General features: G+C 40.8%; 2 protein-coding genes across 2 annotated transcripts in view; both read right to left on the bottom strand.

Moving 5' to 3' along the window:
* DRC1 (dynein regulatory complex subunit 1) overlaps window positions 1–4,789 on the bottom strand; it is a 40,216-nt gene extending 35,427 nt beyond the window's left edge. Inside the window, exons 1-2 of the mRNA XM_068983984.1 lie at window positions 4,635–4,789; window positions 1,941–2,028 (exon numbers count right to left, since the gene is read on the bottom strand). Coding sequence (XP_068840085.1) covers window positions 1,941–2,028; window positions 4,635–4,789 — 243 coding nt within the window. The remainder of the gene's footprint in view (window positions 1–1,940; window positions 2,029–4,634) is intronic.
* Window positions 4,790–16,135: 11,346 nt separating this feature from the next.
* Window positions 16,136–19,049, bottom strand: part of SELENOI (selenoprotein I) — a 38,254-nt gene continuing 35,340 nt past the window's right edge. The window contains exons 9-10 of the mRNA XM_068975315.1: window positions 18,797–18,979; window positions 16,136–16,760 (exon numbers count right to left, since the gene is read on the bottom strand). Coding sequence (XP_068831416.1) covers window positions 16,662–16,760; window positions 18,797–18,979 — 282 coding nt within the window. The 3' untranslated portion in view covers window positions 16,136–16,661. The remainder of the gene's footprint in view (window positions 16,761–18,796; window positions 18,980–19,049) is intronic.

Genomic DNA, 19,049 nt, shown 5'->3' with positions numbered 1-19,049 from the left:
AGAGAAGAACTAGTTGTTAATACCTTGATATTGAAAAAGGTAGCATTTTCTTTATAAATTGAAATGTACAAATGTTCTTTATACTCCTCAATGCCAACATGCACGTGTGCTCAGTCATACCCAACTCTTTTGCGACCCCATGGTCAGGGCCCTGCCAGGCTCCTCTCATCATGGAATTTTCCAGGCAAAAATACTGGAGTGGGTTGCCATTTCCTACTCAGTGTTAACACTCTTCATGATTTAAGTCCTAAGTGAAAGCAACGTAGAAAAGCTGCTAATAAAAACAATATTCAGAGATGTTATGGGGAGGGAGGTGGGAGGGGGGTTCATGTTTGGGAACACATGTAAGAATTAAAGATTTTAAAATTAAAAAAAAAACCAAACAATATTCTCTCTCTGGTTTTACATTCAACTTTAGAGTGCTCAGGATGAACAGTATTTTCAAGATTATATCAGTATCAACTAAAAGAGTATTTTCATCTAGTCAAGGCTATGGTTTTTCCAGTGGTCATGTATGAATGTGAGAGTTGGACTGTGAAGAAGGCTGAGTGCCGAAGAATTGATGCTTTTGAACTGTGGTGTTGGAGAAGACTCTTGAGAGTCCCTTGGACTGAGAGGAGATCCAACCAGTCCATTCTGAAGGAGATCAGCCCTGGGATTTCTTTGGAAGGAATGATGCTAAAGCTGAAACTCCAGTACTCTGGCCACCTCATGCGAAGAGTTGACTCATTGGAAAAGACCCTGATGCTGGGAGGGATTGAGGGCAGGAGGAGAAGGGGACGACAGAGGATGAGATGGCTGGATGGTGAATCTGAGTGAACTCTGGGAGTTGGTGATGGACAGGGAGGCCTGGCATGCTGCGATTCATGGGGTCGCAGAGTCGGACACAACTGAGCGACTGGACTGAACTGAACTGATACACAATATTCCTTTTGTCCTACACAGAAATGCTCAGAGATCATCCAGCTTTAGATGAAGTACCCTAAGTACAAAGGGATGATGTGACATCTACTTCACAGTTATCAACAGATCTGGAACAAAAACCCATAACAGTTCAATATTCTTTCCACTACAACAAAACATCTTATCCTTGACCCAGGACAGCCCAAGTAATTCAGTTGTTTCTAGATATCGCTAGGCTCTATAATCAGACACAACTGAGCGACTGAACTGAAATGAGGCTCCATAGTAATATTTCAGTAATTTGAATATTTTCTCCCAGTAACTGCATTTCAATTCCAGAAATGATCTCTTTTCCTCCCCACTTTTAGAAATCCCATCTATCTTTCTAAGACCCAGCCCCAATCCTACTTTCTCCTTAGAACCTTCCCTGACCAGGCTGGCTGGGTGAGCTCTTTTCCATGCAATTAATTAATTAAACGTGGCACTGTGCCAGTTGGCGCTCCCTGCTTTGAACTACTGTTTATCCTTCCTGCACCTCTTGCTTCAAGTCCTTTATTACCTGTTTCAGGAGCCCTGTCATCACCATGGGAGAGCGATCAAAGACTTTCTTTTCGTGTTCACTGGGTACAAGTTTGGCCCTACTCCACAGCCACAAAGAGGCCTTCGCTCATCTAGAACGTAACAGTTCCACCGGGGACACCACACACACACACGTTTGGAAAGTCAAACAAGGCAGAAAATTGTCTATAGTGAAATAAATGAACGGTACAGACGAGAAAAGTTCCATGTGTGACTTCAAAGAGTTTGACCTGCTTCGCGGCAGACATCGTGGAGAAGTTGGGCTGTGAGATAGTCTTAAAGTTGGGCTGGGAACCAAGGTTGAGGAGAGGGGAAGAGGGAAGGGAGAGGACAGGAGGGAAGAAGAGGGGGAGGGGCGGGGCTTGGCATTGCTGCATCAAAGGCCCAGCACAGAAAGAGTGAAGCCTCCGTCTGGGTCCTACTGGACTGGTGGGACCCATTTATACCCCATTTCCTACCAGTCTGCTTTCTTCTTTCTGTTTGTAGCTCTTGCTTTGATATTCCTCACTCTCCTTCTTCCCGTCTAAATATTCTCCAAGAGCTTCCCTGGGATGGCAAAAACGTAGAGAAAATGAAGTTTAACTTCTAGGAAGTAAAATCTTTCACTCTTTTTTTCCTAACTTTGATTTTTGTTTTGTTTTGTTTTTTTAAATCTTTCTGCTGAGCTGTGCATGGCCTGGGGGATTTAATTTTAAATTTTCATAGTATATTTCACCATATACAAAAATATATTCCATAGGGATAAAAATTCGAATACTAAAAAGAACACAGTCCAGGATTTCCTTGGTGGTCCAGTGGTTAAGACTCTGAGTTTCCAATGCAGGGGGTACATGTAGGATCTTAGCTCACTCCCCATGGAACCTGCCTCCTCTGCATTGGAAAGGCAGAGTTTTTTTTACTCCTAGCCCTGCCAAGTGGCATGCGGGATCTTTGTTCCTCCAAACCATTCCCTAAAGAGCAACAAGGGTGATCTTAACATGCTTAGAAAGTTGAGAAATTCTCACATGTTGGCCTGTGGGTAAGAGCTATAGCCATATGGAAGGTCAAATGGACACTCCAAAACTGCACCCAAGTGCACAAAAAGCAATACTGTATACCAGGGCTATGGTAGGGATTAGCATCACCCTTAGGGATCTCAAGGACTTCCCAGGTGGCTCAGTGGTAAAGATCCTGCCTGTTAATGCAGGAGACATGGATTCAATCCCTGGGTTGAGAAGATCCCCTGGAGAAGGAAATGGCAATCCATTTCAGTATTCTTGCCTGGAAAATTCCATGGACAGAGATGCCTGGTGGGCTACAGTCCACAGGGTCACAAAGAGTTGGACATGACTGAGTGGTTGAGCACACAATACAATTAGGGATCTCACAGATGTGGGAGTGGTGGTGCCTATCAAATCTCCATTTAATTCACTGGTCAGGTCCCTGCAAAAACTGGATGGATGGAGCCAAGAAAATGATTGTCAATTACTGCAAGCCCAAGCAAGCAGCAGTCCTAATTGCAGCTGCCATGCAGGTCCTTGCTTGAACATATGAGTGTGGCCTTAGGTACCTGGAATGTGGCCACTGATTGAGCCAAGTATGCTATTTCTACCTCAGTCAGGAAAAAGGACTAGGAAGTTTATATCGAGGAGGAACAGATAATACACACTCATACAGTCCTCACACTTGCAGGGCCATGTCAATGCTCCTGAGCTGACAAACTAGACTCTAGATAGATCAGGACCACTTGGATATCCCACAGAGCATCACACTGATCTGTTATCTCAGGGCTGGCAAACTTTGGCCGATGGGCCAAATCTGATTCACTTCTTTTTGTATGGCTCAGGAGTGAAGAATTTTTTTTTACATTTCAAATGGTTTTTTGAAAAGATCAAGATGAATAGGCAGAGTGCAGGGGATTTTTAGGGCAGTGGAACTCTTCAGTACAGTACTGTGATGGGTAGATACATGTCATTATATATTTATCAAGATCCAACTGTTGTACCAATGTACCATTCTGGTGGAGAATATTGATAGTGGAGGAGGTTATACATGTGTAGAGTGTGTGTTAGTCATTCAGTCGGGTGTGACTCTTTGTGACCCCATGGACTGTAGCCCACCAGGCCCCTCTGTATGGGATTCTCCAGGCAAGGATACTGGAGTGGGTTGCCATTTCCTTCTCTAGGGATCTTCCCAACCCAGGGATTAAATCCAGGCCTCCCACATTGCAGTCAGATTCTTTACCATCTGAGCCACCAGGGTAGCTTCATACATGTGTAGAAGTAGGGGGTAAATGGGAAACCTCTGTAGTTTCCACTCAATTCTTCTGTGAACCTAAAACTGCTCTAAAATATGAAGTGTATCAATTAAAAAAAAAAGATCTAAAGATGAAGAATATTCTGTGACACACGAACATTATATGAAATGCAAATTTCAGTGTCCTTAAGTAAAGTTTTTGTTGGAACACAGCCACATCACTCTGGGCCCCTTGTGTCCAAAGACCGGCAGACAACAAGAGAAGCACCATCTTGGCAAGGCAGCTGACCCTGACCAGCAGGACGAGGTATAAGCGCTGTCACACAGTGCGGTGTTCAGGCAGTCACGGGTTCACGCAAGTTCCCCTCGGTCCCCCTTCTTAAGACAGGCCACAAAGTCTGTGAGTGGACGGGGGTGGCAACCCCAGCCTGAGAATGGTACGGTTATCAGCCTCAGACCCTGCAGGAAAACGGTTTTGTGTCACACAACCAGTTAAGCCACTGAGACCAACAGAAGTGATAGCCGAGGTCTGCTCTATAACCCCTTGTGGAAGGAAGGCACGCTGGGAGGCAAGGAGGAAAGAACGATCTCGGGGGACCGGTCATGAAGCCCCAACAGCTTCAGGTACGGCCCACAGTGCCTGGCGCAGCAGGCTCTCCGTGAACGTGCTGGAGGGATTCCTGTTTCCATCTTTGACTTTACTAAGTGTATTCAATGCTTTAATATCATATACTTTGTTTGAACCTTCTAGTAGAAAAGTTTTCTATCTCATCAAGAAGCAAGACCAGCTCACACGTAGGGCACGCGAGCCCCTCACCACAGGGGCTCCGGCCTGGAGAAGCCACCCCCTCATTCCAGCACCCGGGTCACCTGCACCCCGGCGCTCCTTGGAAGAACGCGCCCAAACCCTGACTCACCGCCTCCGAGCTTCCAGGCGCGCCGCAATGCGCAGGCGCCGGGCCTGGATCCGCTCCTGAGGATTATCAGAATGTACGGAGGGTCCGAGAATTGGGGTGGCTAAATGTTCCTCCTCCTTCTCCTCCAGGACCCCCAGGGATCCTGGCGGATTCATGGCAGGTGCCTTCCGCCCCACGAGCAGCCCTGCCTGGACCACCGTGGGACTACAGTCTGGTTGCTAACAACAAAGCTGTTGCCAGGGAAATGCAGTCACCTGACCCGCAGCTGGCGTGGTTGCGCGCGCAGCCCCTAAGGCCGGGCGCACTGGTGTTATTAGCGCCGTTGTCTCAGCTTGGGGCTTTATTCCTCTGCTGCAATTACGGTGAGGACTGTATTGGATCCCCCACTAAGGCTCAGGTGGTACTAACAGAGGCCGGAAGACTTAAGAGCTGAACCAAGTTGTGATTCATCACTTACCAACCCTATGATTAATTCATCCATCAAATAAATAATCCTCAAAATCACCGTATTCATCTAATGTAATTCAATGTCTACTCTATGCCAATCACTGTGCTAGCTCCGAGGATCCAAGCGTTGTCTTTTCCTCGATGGAGGGGGTAGAATAATAGGTTCACTCAGAAATTCTGAACTAAAGTACATTGCATCCACCTGCTTGTCATCCATTCTTTTTAAAAATTAATATGTATAACTTTACTTTTGGCTGTGCTGGGTCTTCTTTGCAGCGGGGGTTTTTCTCTAGCTGCCGCGAGCGGGAGCTACTCCTTGTTGCAGTGCATGGGCTTCTCATTGCGGAGCAAGGGCTCTGGGGCGCAAGGGCTCTGGTAGTTGCCGCTCCTGGCTGCAGTAGTTACAGTCTCCAGGCTCCAGAGCACAGGCTCAATAGTTGCGGCACACAGGCTTAGTTCTTCCGTTGCACGTGAGATCTTCCCAGATCAGAAATCCAACCTTTGTCTCCTTCACTGGCAGGCGGATTCTTTACCACTGAGCCGCGGAGGAATTCCCATCATCCATTAGTGTTTGAGCTCCTACTTTGTGTATTCAGACTCTATCGTCTCTAGAAAGTGAAAAACCCCTGCTATCAATAAATTTATATCCAACAAGGAACTGTTGTCTTCTGTAGCGGTTTTCAGTAGGGCTACGCTCCCTCCATCACTACCCGCAATCACACACAGGAAAAGGAGGAGAGCAGAGAAAAAAAGGAAAGGAAGTGAGCGGGGAGGAATGAAAGTTAAGAGCACAGAAGCACATTTAAACTTTCGAAGGAGCACTGTCCCTTGAAAAGCACTATTTCCTGGGTGTTTTGTACGTGTCAAATGTCGCACTGCGACAAAAAATGCACCGTGTTCTTATGTAGCATTAAGACCCATTCGAAAACAAGCAGGATAACATTTGATCGAACCTTGTCCTACTGGCCTGAGAGAAACTCGGAAAAGGGCACTAGGGTAGTAAGAAATTGCAGACAGGCCCTGCCACCTTGGGTATGGCACAACTTACTGTTTTCTCAGCTGTACTGCCTGTCTACTCAAATCACAAGCAACAGTGAGGCCAAAGAAGATAAGCCCCTTGTCAATAAGCCCTGCTGCTGCTGCTGCTGCTAAGTCGCTTCAGTCGTGTCCGACTCTCTGCGACCCCATAAACGGCAGCCCACCAGGCTTTCCGTTCCCTGGGATTCTCCAGGCAAGAACACTGGAGTGGGTTGCCATTTCCTTCTCCAATGCATGAAAGTGAAAAGTGAAAGTGAAGTCCCTCAGTCGTGTCGGACTCTTAGCGACCCCATGGACTGCAGGCTCCTCCGCCCATGGGATTTTCCAGGCAAGAGTACTGGAGTGGGGTGCCATTACCTAAGCCCAAAGGCAGGTGGGGTAGATGTTATTTTAGCCTAGCTATTGATAGTATTTACACCTCTTATCAAATACAATACTGTTGACTTGTCATTATATTTGTGTGAAATGATTCAAGTATACAGAAAATTAGAAGCATTTAACCTGACTTCAAGTTAAGTGGTAATAGCAAAGGCAATTCAAATAGTAACGTGGCACAACTTTCCCTGTTAGCGGTTTTAAATGCTCATTTAAACAAGGGATGAGTTCACTTGCTTAGATATTTGAAATACAACTTTATTCTGATTCTAAACGAAAAGGAATGGGAATGACAGTAACAAACACGATTCCACCTCTCAGTATTGTCATGTGACTATAGCCTTGCTGCTGCTGCTGCTGCTACTAGGTCGCTTCAGTCGTGTCCGACTCTGTGCGACCCCATAAACGGCAGCCCACCAGGCTTTCCGATCCCTGGGATTCTCCAGGCAAGAACACTGAAGTGGGTTGCCATTTCCTTCTCCAATGCATGAAAGTGAAAAGTGAAAGGGAAGTCGCTCAGTCGTTTCCGACTCTTAGCGACCCCATGGACTGCAGCCTACCAGGCTCCTCCGTCCACGGGATTTTCCAGGAGAGTACTGGAGTGGGGTGCCACTGCCTTCTCCGGACTATAGCCTTACCCAGCGGCAAATCGAGTTTTCTTTTTCAAATTATTTTTTCCAAGTGCGCAAGGGGTAGGCAGATTTAAGAGCACCAAAATCTTGGAGCAGCTAAGTCCAACAGCTGCCTGGATCCTTGTCCCATATGTAGCCAGGGTGAGGAGTCTGGAGGGTGCAGGAGGAGTAGATGTTTGCTTCTGGGCCTCAGAGCCCTCTGCCAGACCTCTCTCTCCTTTAGTTGTAACCTCAAGCATTACAATAAACTTCCTTGGGGCAAAGGAACCGGAGGGGCAATGCATAGTTCCGACCACTAATTCCTCCAGGTCCTGGGCCATGTCTCCACCATCTGGCAGAAGAGAAACAAGTACCACTGTGTGTGCATGTCAATGGCTGGGAGTAGGATACCTAAGAAAGTCTGTGGAATCGGCTGTCATACAAAAGATGGCAGAGAGAGCATAGGTATCATAAAAAGTCATAAAGAGCAATCAATAGGATGCTTGGCTAAGGGCCAGCCATTTTTTGTGATAAGGATGCTGAATCCTTTTTTTGCTGTTTGAGCTTTTAATAAAGCCTCATGCCTTTTTTTCCCTTTGCTCCATATCTGGGCAGCTGATTTAAAAACAAAACAAACAAAAACCCATGGGAATTCCCTAGTAGCTTATTGGCTCAGTGGTAAAGAATTTGCCTGCAGTGTGCAGGAGACACTGGAGATGTGGGTTCAGTCCCTGGGTGGGGAAGATCCCCTGGAGGAGAAAATGGCAACCCACTCCAGTATTCTTGCCTGGAAAATCCCACAGGCAGAGGAGCCTGGTGGGCTACAGTCCATGGGGTCGCAAAGAGTCAAACTTGAGTGACTAAGCACTGACTGCTCTTAGTGGTTAAGACTCCACGCTGCCAAAGCAGGGGGCACAGGTTTGATACCTGGTTGGGGCACTAAGATCCCACATGCTATGTGGCACAGCCAAAAGATAAAAAAAACCCTGGGTGCTCCCTACTTTGGTGGAAGGTTCCACGTGTGTGCTGGCTCTAGCTTCTAATCATGGTAACACCCCAAGCCAGTGTCGTCCTGGCTCTTTTCGGCCATTTCCCAACCAGCTGGAAGGTCTTCGCTGCTGTTACAGACAGCCTCAATTATATAAATAACAAACCTTTTTCATAGGTGTGGAGGAAAACAATACTCTCATTCACTACTGAAAAGACATGTTTTAGGACAGTTTGCCAGTATCAATAGTTTAAAAGAGCATATGTATTGAGTAGGCAATTCTACTTAAAAGAATTATCCTTGAGAGATAATAGATCCAGGATACAACCCCACAGGGTCAAAATTACATGAGTAACTTTTTTAAGTTTAGATAGACCCAAGCTGGTTAGCCCTGCTGACAGGCCCATTCTAGGTGTTTGAGGTTTGCATTCAGGAGAGGGATAACTGCTAAGGCAACCAAGATGCTGGGAGGGCAGGAGATTAAGAACACATAAGCCAGAGAATTAGCCTGGGTTAAAATATGGGACATTTCCTCCCTCACCTTCTTTAAACCTGCTACAGAAAACTTTTGAATGCCCACTGCCAGAACTGGGAGATCAATTCTGATGGTTTTAAAAAAAAAAAAGGAATACTTTCCTCAGAAGCAATGTTGGAAAATATGGGTTTTTATGAGCATTATATATATATATATATATATATATATATATATATATATATATATATATAAAGTTTAGGTGCACTAAATGTGGGTTATTAAGTTCTTAAGCAATTAGCCTGGAAAATTAACACCATACATTAGTACTCTTTATATGGGAAGATGGTTTCTGTTTTTAAACTTTATTTTGTATTGGGGTACAGCTGATTAACTGTGTTGTGATAGTTTCAGGCAAACAGCGGGAGGACTCAGCCATACATATACATGCATCCATTCTCCCCCAAACTCCCTTCCCATTGAGGCTGCCACATAACATTGAGCAGAATTCCCTGTGCTATACAGTAGGTCCTTATTGATTATCCATTTTGAATGTAGCAGTGTATAAACGACCTTCCCAAACTCCCTATCCCTTCCTCCAGGCAACCATAAGCTTATTCTCTAAGTCTGTGAACCTCTGTATTGTAAGCTCATTTGTATCATTTCTTTTCAGATTCCACATATAAGGGGTGTCATGTGATATTTCTTTCTCTCCCTTTCTTACTTCACTCAGTATGACATTCTCTAGGTCCACGTGTGTTGCTGCAAATGGCATTATTCCATTCTTTTTAATGGCTGAGTAATATTCCATTACATATATGTCACACATCTTTATCCATTCCTCTGTTGAGGGACATTTAAGTTGCTTCCATGTCTTGGCTATTGTAAACAGTGCTGCAATGAACATTGGGGTGCATGGATCCTTTCAGATGGTATTTTTCTCTGGATGTATGCCCAGAAGTGGGATTGCAGGGTCATATGGTAGCTTTATTTTTAGTTTAAGGAACCTCCACACTGTTCTCCACAGTGGCTGTACCAATTTACATTCCCACCAATAGTGTAGGACGGTTATGTGAAGATGTTTTTCAGTATGAAACATCACCTTACAAGCTACTCAGTTATTATGAGAACAATAAATACTGCCTAGTATCCAGTTCTAGGAAGATCATAGCAGTATATTATGAAAAGCTGTTTCTGCCAACTTCCTAGTACTATGCTCTCTGAAACAAGTCACAGGATTATAGAATATCCAGGAGCAAGCAGGCTGATCAAACAAAACCAAACCTTTTAAAATTCTGCTCAAAATTAACCAATGATTCTCTGAGACAAGTGACTGGACAGTTTTTCTCCCCAGAACTCCCCTCCCCTTTGGCACCTACCAAGGAAAAACAAAGACAACAATGTGAAAATAATTAAAAGGATTTAAAAACCATTTACTCTTTACTTTTATTACAATAAATATTTATCCATAATAGAGTTAAAACAATTTTAAATTAAAACCTACTGCATTAATTTTGGGTTTCACAGCAGCAGAAATAAAACATAAATTCAGTTGAGAGCGCAAAGCTTCCAGAATCCAGTGGCAAGAAACAGTCAGATCTTGATTACCTGGGCAAGCAATGGGGACCAGGTGTACCGATGACACAAAACGAATGGTGAAATGCACACCTGTACCCTGTTTCCACATCAAATAACGTAAGACCTCACAACATTCCAGCTAAGGAATTTAAACAAGTTGTGACATCCCATTTCCCACAAGAGCTAGAGTTTTCCCCCATCAATCCCAAGAGCACAACTGCTCCAGGCACTGCCTTCTGGCCAGGAATGGGCCCCACCATCATTCAAACCCTGGAAGCCTCAACTCTGGTGGAAACAACCATCTTTTCACAAGTTTTCTGACTCACACAATCCCTGGTGAAAGGGAAGCAGAAAGTGACATATGTCAAGGCCTTCCTTGGGGACTAAGATGAAAGGCAAGTAGGAAAGACTGGAGATGCAGATAAGGAACAGGCTTCTCAGAGTTACAGGGTACATGCAGATTAAGTCAACATGAAGAAACAGTCTGGTGAGGGCTTATCATCTTGCTGATAATCAAGAGTAGACTGCGCGTACATATGAATACATCGTACATATATATGCACAAAGAATATATGTGTACATATTAAATATGTAGCCATACACACACCACACAAAACCAGATAAAATAAATGCTATGTTATTTGCTATGAACACGGGCAAGTCCTAGGTAGACCAATTACAAACATGTTCAATTAAACTACTTGAAAGGGAAAATAACTTTGTGTTCTTTCAACTTCTCTCACATATTCCACTTGTAGCAGAGACAAGTGGTATTGTTTCTAGGCACCTGAGGGGATGGAAATCATCCTTCTGTTTCAGAACGCTACAGAAAGCAAACTGCAATAGGACCAGGCTATACAAATCAATAATTGATTTGGCCATGATTCCCGCCACCTATTCTTAGTCACAGGACATGAAACCTTACTCAGAAAAGTATCGATTTCTTTTCCTACCATTGGCTACAAATTTACTCTATTCTGCTAGATGGGAGGGGAAAGGGAGGATGCAGGTCGAAAGGAGTTTACACCTCAGCAACTGCTCACTGCCTTCCACTTTACCCAGAGGAAATACTACTTGAAAAAAAAACTCTGAAATTTAGAGTTTAATACTGAATTCTGCTTTCTTGGCACATTCCAGAAAAAGCAAGAGATTACCTGTATCTGGGTCTTTGTCTCCTGAATAGCTGCTCTAATGGGATAAGTTATTTAAACAAAATAACCTACCCAAAAATGTTCATATTGTGGGCAGTCTTAATTAGTATTTACTAAACTAAGTCTGATACAGAATGATACCAGTAATTCAAACAGATTCATAATGCAGCATTCATGGACCTCATAAAATTAAGACAGGCCCCTCCTATAATCTGATTAGTAACATTAAGTACTGAACATGCCTCTAGTCAAGAACTTACTCCATGTATGTTTCGATAAAAACCAAAATCAATTCCAATTCTGTTATCCATAGAAACTACTTAAGAGAAGACTTTAGCCTAAGAGTCACAAGGCATCCACAGCATTTAGCCACTCCGTGGGTCTCCAAAAGTGTCTCTGGTTACAACGTAGCATTAGGTACTCCATGATAATGATCCAATTCATATGCTTTCAAAATAACACTACTCTGACTGAATCTGGTTTTCTAAGAATCATTCTGTGAAGAGTAAGACAGTGTGAATGGCCTGTAGAAGACCAGACACTACTACTGTGTCCAAACGGACTCTCCCTAAGAGAAGCCCTTGGAAAAATATTCTAAAATCAGTCCATGTGCCATTTTCCAATTCTGGGAATCTGGCCTTTCTCTTCAAATGCAATATAACCCACTCACTCAGGCCACCTGAAAAAGGCTGCAAATGCCAAAACTTCTTATGCTACCCGAAATATTAGTTCATTTAAAATATGTCTGAAAAAAGAGCAAGTCTCTGCTTAAAAACAATTGGCTAGATTACTGTCTCTAGCATATTTATTAAAAAGGAAAGCATTACGAGCATGCAGCTTTAAAAGGTTGTTTATTGTGCACCACAGAAACAATGGAAATGAATTAGCCAGTAAGTCCAATTCCCATGGCTCCACACAAAGGAAAAAAGTAAACACACTGCCACTTTCTCTGGAAAAGCTAGACAACCATGATTTACCATAGATCCTAAAGCAACTGTCTGCCAATATGTCAGGTATCTGTACCACTGTCAAACATGAAAAGTAAAATACACAAATCACATGGGTTACATAATAAAGGAAAATCTGAAAATTACTCAAGCTTCCCTAAAATGTACAGGACATCATACTTTTAAGTTTCACAGTGATTAATTTAACACCATTTTACTGTTAAAACTGTCACTTAAAATGTACATGTCAAAGTGCTTCAAATGCAGCATACTAAAAAAATCTCCCTGGAAGTTTTTAGTATTGGCAGCTCACTGAAGGCTATTCACCCACAAGGTGTTCAAGAATGGACATGCGGCCTTACAAGCACACCTCATGGGACAAAGAAAATCCCAATCTGATTTCACAAATTTCCTATAGCGTGCTCCAGCAAGTCCAGAACTGAAGTCAAGATAAAGGCCACTCTAAACACAGGAATCAGCACAATCAAAGATTTCTGTATCTCTTTTTGGCTTATTCGGGGACCCAAAGTCAAAAGATCTAGTCCTTCAGATTTCCTTTGTTCTCTCTGGCACATTCCCACTCCTTGCCTAGGCAAGAGATCTAAGGCCATCAAGGAAATCTGAATGTGGCAGGGTACAGGGGGTGACAAAGCAAGTGGAGTCTGTCCCAGGTGGTGGCTGGTTAAAGGGAAACCCAAGGGAAGAACGAAGAGGAGAGTTACAAACAGGTTTCCTGTTAAAATATTAAGGGGAGTAGTAGTCTTTGATTCGAACACTTTCAGATTACTTTTTCATTCTCCATAGATTACAGAATCAAAGCCTGCTTTGGAAAGCAAAGTGAAAAGTGAAAGTGAAAAACGCTCAGTCGTGTCTGACTTTGTAACCCCATGGACTATGTCCATGGAATTCTTCAGGCCAGAATATTGGAGTGGGTAGCCTTTCCCTTCTCCAGGGGATCTTCCCAACCCAGGGATCGAACCGGGGTCTCCTGCATTGTAGCCAGATTCTTTACCAATTGAGCTATCAGGAAAAACAAGATGTGTTCCAAATGCTTTTGGACTGACTACAACATAAATTAATTCTTTGAAAACTGAACACTTAGGAAACTTTTAAATTCACATTTGAACTTGAGATTAATGGAGGAAGGATGATTTAAATTGTGACAGTTTTGAACTGTGCACTGCAGTAGCATCACTGGGCACTGAAGTGATCTCTTCTTCCCCTTCAAGTGGACACCATCTATGCTTGCTTTCTCCTTTGCATGTTCCCCCAATGCCCAGGCTCCAGGTCATGATCAGTATTCTTTCAGGAACTATTTAGAATTGGGGCAACCCTAGACATGCACTCCTCTTCCCAAGAGCTCTATATTAAAATAGATAACATGTTGGTAACCGTACTGTAACATTCTAGGCCATAATCAGCATCAAATCTTCTTTTTAAAATTTAACCATGATATTATTAAAATGCCAGAGAAGACTATTTTACTTCTCGATTTGGAAGTTATTCACTCTATTACCCTTAAGACTAAAACCCATGAATTACATCTGTTACACATTAAGGGAGGAATGTTAAACTGTGGCAATTATAAACTGTATGTAGATTACACTAAGACCATGAATGTTATTAAAGGATCATAAAAGGCAGCATGAATATATTCAGATATTTTTTAGATTTTTCTATCCTATGCCCCCCCTCAAACATTGGGGAATTTTCTGACAAGCATGAAAGGACATTTTTCATACCATAACCTGAAAAGAAACTTCCTACAGGTCTAGGTAACTTTGGTCAGAAGAAACACGAAGCAAACCTCTAGCCTGGCTAAGGCACTCTGTTCTGAAATGGACAGAAAACATGCATGTATGACCAATTATGCCACTTGCTCCCCCAAAAGCAGCTCAGCATATGCTAGGAGAAAAGCCGGGGTGTGAACGCACCCCAAAATATCATGCATAAGCCTGAAATACCTTTTATACTTTGGAAATGTTATGATCATTGGTGATGATGTCAGTTCACAGAGCTCTTCGTAACAAAGTCCTGCTTCAGTTGCTATATCATACATGACAAAGAGGGGCTTTCATGATACACTTCAAGACGGCAGACTAAACCAAAAAAAGGAGTCAACAGAACACTAAAGAGTCGCAAGTCCACAGTATTCTGAAACAGTTATTCACTTTTCATCTTTTATCTTCCTGACGTCCATCTTTCCTTCATCCCATGATGCCAATGAAACTGACTACAGCATAATTCTTAACCACTACGGGGAAATATGTTATCAAGTATAGGCACAAAACAATTTTCAAATAAACCTGATGCAAAAAAAAGAGCAGGAAAACACTTTGAGGTAAAAGAGACCCAAAATTACAGGACATGACCCTATGTCAGAAATAAAGGGTATTTTTTTTTACTATACTGTACAAAGTGACGAAAGCCTGTGGTCCAAATTTGCCATTTTATAAATATTTTTAAGCTCTTACATAATACAGATGAATCTCATTTTTGTATACAAAGTCAACAAAACAATAAAATGATTAGCTTAAAATCTTAAAGCAAAGCTTTGTTCCCAGTCCAAATTAACACTTTATCCAGTTCGATTTTACAGATGACACAGAACAAGGTATACAAAAAATAAGTTACTTTTACTTAATTAGTTCATTCTCTGACCTCCATGATGGCAAAATAAGTAAACATGGAATCACTATCCATATTCTCCTGTGTTAATTTCCCAACTATTTTCAGTGTTCATTTTTGTCTCAGAGAAAGTCACGGAATATACCTCAACCTTTACAATTTTTTAAAAATTGAGTACAGTTAGCTCCATGATGCTTCATTTCTAATAACTTGATGACAATGATTACAGTTCACAAATTTAAAAAACTGAAATAATAATTACATGGTTATTTTTACAAAGTGGCAGATTAAAATCCAACAAAAGAATACACTATAATTAAATTTAATAATGGGCACATTTATAGATAAATAATGATTATGGTTTTAATTACATTATCAACACAGTGGTGCCTATTTTATCCAAGTGCAATCCGTCCAAAAAAAAGGGTTTAAGATACACTCTTCATTCAAGCACAAACTTCATTCAGTGTAAAATAAAAGAAAATCAGCCGGTAAATTTCACCACCACCTAATTAAATTAAGGAGACAAAATCAGAAAGAAATAGAATATCCACATTCATGAAAAGCTGTGATCATAAAACAATCATATGGAAGTCAAAAGAGATTTTTATGTTTGTCAGTAAACCTCAAAAATTATTCCAAGTCATATTAAAGGATGTAAATACTTAGTAAGGCATATATATCAAAATTTTTCTTCAGATGGAGAAGTGAACAAGTTGGGGAAGAGAGAAGTTCTCTCTATGTCTTTATCTTGTATGAAATAAAAAAAACAGCACTATTTCCTCCACAAAAAGAGATAAAGGGAGAGAGGAAAGACAAATTAAATCAGAAATCTAGTTTCGCAGCAACGTTCACAGTAGTAATTTCATAGTGAGGTTCATGAGATTCCTAATTCCTAAGAAACTTTTTTTCTTATAAGGAAGTTTATCTATGTTCCTCACAAGTAATTATTCTAAAAATGGGACTATCACATGCATTCATATGATCATAGTTCATAGGCACCAAATCTCAGCAACTTGTAGCCAAGGGGAAAAAATGCCATGTTTAAACACTGAACCATGCCAGTGAGTGAGCCATAATTACAATCCATTCTCAATATTAAGTCTCAATAAAATATTTTTCTTTAAAAGAAAATTAAACCACTTATCAAGATCTGTTCCATAACAAAGAGAGCTGGAATACTAGAGAATTTAAATATATATATATATATATATATATATATATATACACACACACACACACACACACAAGCTCTCTTCGCACATGAGGACAAAAGGCATTTCCATGGGAAAGTGAAACCAGTATTTGGCAACTGTATATTGTTCTCTTAATCATTTGGCATTCTTGCTGAAAGTGACTTGCTCTTATTTTTTCCCTGTATTAGATATGGGGTACTGATAGCTTCCACAGCTAAAGACTTACTACTAAGTACCAAATATGAAAACATATTGGGTCCTCTGAATGTTATCAGTGTTTCTAAACAAATATGAGGGTTTGAAAAATAAAATCCAAGCATCTTTAACTCTGTATAAACCAAAACATTACGGACTCCTAAACTACAAGCAACATTTTGCTGGACTATTACGTTTAACCAAAACAACACATGGTTTTATAAAAAAGTAAGCTGGGAGTTAATAGGTCCAATATTCCACAAGTTCAGATATGTATCATTCCTGCTGTCCAAGTACGACACACACACTGAGTTCCCATGTCTGTTAAGCAGATCAGTTTAGTTCAACGGTGATGGATGAATATTTACAAGCATCTTATTTACAGTACTTCTTTCTGTAGATTACAGGCCAATATTCTTTTCTTCCACTCCTAGTCAATCTGAGTTTGGTTTTCTCAATGAGAAGGGGTAAATGTGAAAATGGTTGCTCAGCTGCTTTACCTATGGAAAACCAGAACATGAGGCAATGACAAATACATACATAATTTCTTTAAAATGCATACAGAATTCACCCTCTGGAAACAATTTACTGGCATGGCAAAAATCATTAGAAATGGAGACGTCTCCCTGGACTAGGACAGCAGTAGAACTAGCTGGCTAAGTGAGTACTAGAACTATCCTGGGAGAGTACGACTTACACCTGGGTTTGCCCAACTTCAAAATCTAGTCTTTCCAGAGCCTCCCAGAACACAGAGCCTTACATTCAAATCTACAGAAAAATTACAGGGTTAGTTGATTTATACTATCTAGCAGATCAAATATTTACATATATGATTAGAGTACATGTTCAGCTTCTTACAATGCTTCTAGGTAATCATTCCTAACTTCATGTAACAGTATAAAGCTAGATGTGTAAATTTTTGATGGTTTAATCCATGTTAGTTAGGATATCCCTACTAGAGGGTAGGCAAGAGCAAGGTAATGTGCCAGCTAGCAAGTATTGTTTACTTAATACTTCTTAGTTTCATTCTCATTCTTAATATTTTCATTTCAATAGAAGTAATCAACGTTTTTGTGCGGTTCAGCAAGTTTTACCTTCTGGTCAAAAGCTGTAGAAGTGTTACGAGAGTAGAAAGACAGTAAAAAAAAAAAAAAAGATGTTCCTGGAATTTTTTTCAGTTAGCTTGTGCTTATATTTAGTTTCCAGATTTTTAACAACAAAAATGTACTGCCTTTGTAATTTAAAGATAAACATGTTTTGGTTTGGTTTGGCGTGTGTATATGGAGTGTGTGTTTTCTAAAGATACACTTCTGAAGGATCATAGATAAAACAATTATGAAAGACACTGGCAACTGTATTCTACTTCATGCACAGGACTGATGAGTAACAGAATAAAAGCCTAAAAATGCTGATATATAGCAGGTTAACACTAAACCTGCACGAACAAAAACCTAAATGACTATGTCTTTGGGTCACAATACATAGACTTATCATGGTTTTTTTTCATCTACTTTGTTTCAACAAATATAGGTTACTTTGGGGAGAAACACTAAGGGAAGAAACATACACAAGTATAAAAAATTATTATCAAACATGACAGGTGTCCCATTTAAAACATATATAGAAGTAAAGGCATTTTGTTTCTCAAACTGATTCACAGCAAGGTTCTTTTCAAAACAAACATATCAAATAGAAGTATTTTTAAAGCCATAAAAATATGAATACCCTCCACATGACCTGACTGCTATGAAATTATCCTCAAAAAAACAAAGCAAGTGAAGGAAAAAACATTATTACAGATTGTTCACTCCAACTTTATTTATAATAGTGAAAATCTGCAAAGAATCTAAATGATTAAAATAACTGGGTCATGGTTAAGTAAACTGACATTAAGTAATTTCCTTGACGGGATACTGTACAGCAATTAAAAATCATAAATACAAGACCATGCTAAGATATATAAAATAATTACAAAAGAATGCTAAAGTGTAAGGAAAGAGGAAATAAACTGCATAGTTCTGACTTTCATTTTATTATATGGATCTTGGTCCATCTGTCCTGAAAGCAGTTTATTATTTTAGAAGAGAATATTACGGTTTGCAGAAGACTTCTTAAATCTACTTTCTTCTATATTTCCCCTCATGAAAATGCGCCTGAAGCTAAAGAAGCAAGTTTAGAAAGAGATAATCAACAAATGGGATTACTTTGTCCAATATAATTAAAAGCGCCAAAAAATAAATAAATAAAAGCGCAAAAGAGCTTATAATAATTCTATTACTGAGGAAGTGATTTACATTTTTTCTCATTTAAAAATAAGAACTAATCCCTCACAATAATTACCCAGCTTTTAAATTATTTGTAGTTTAAAATACTACAACAATATCTGGAATCATACACTTGGATATTATCCAAAATTTAGAGAATATCCCCAAATTCTTCCAGTTACTCTAATAAGCAAGCTTCTTCTGAAATTTTCTCTCACCTGCATTCCACTGTTTCAGAATCAAATGACCCAATTCTGCCCTAGTTTACTCACCACTCGTACCCCATAGTGGACGTGGGCCAAAGTGAAAGCAGCCGTCAGCGCAAACAGGAGAATGCTCTCCACATAAGGGGTTACTCCTACATTCACCACCATGACAATCGCAAAAAGAGGAAGCAGCAACCAATTCAGAGTTGGGCACCGGGTACTGCTCATTTGACAAACAATCAGCTGACACTGGAAGTTATTTAAAAGAAAGAGAGAATAATAATTTAATTAAAGCTTTAGTCACTCCAACATTTAAAAA

The sequence above is a fragment of the Capricornis sumatraensis genome, chromosome 1 (genome assembly GCF_032405125.1).
Source record: "Capricornis sumatraensis isolate serow.1 chromosome 1, serow.2, whole genome shotgun sequence".
Classification (NCBI taxonomy): domain Eukaryota; kingdom Metazoa; phylum Chordata; class Mammalia; order Artiodactyla; family Bovidae; genus Capricornis; species Capricornis sumatraensis.
Note: the sequence above shows the minus strand (reverse complement) of the source record. Positions and strands in the feature narration are given on the sequence as shown.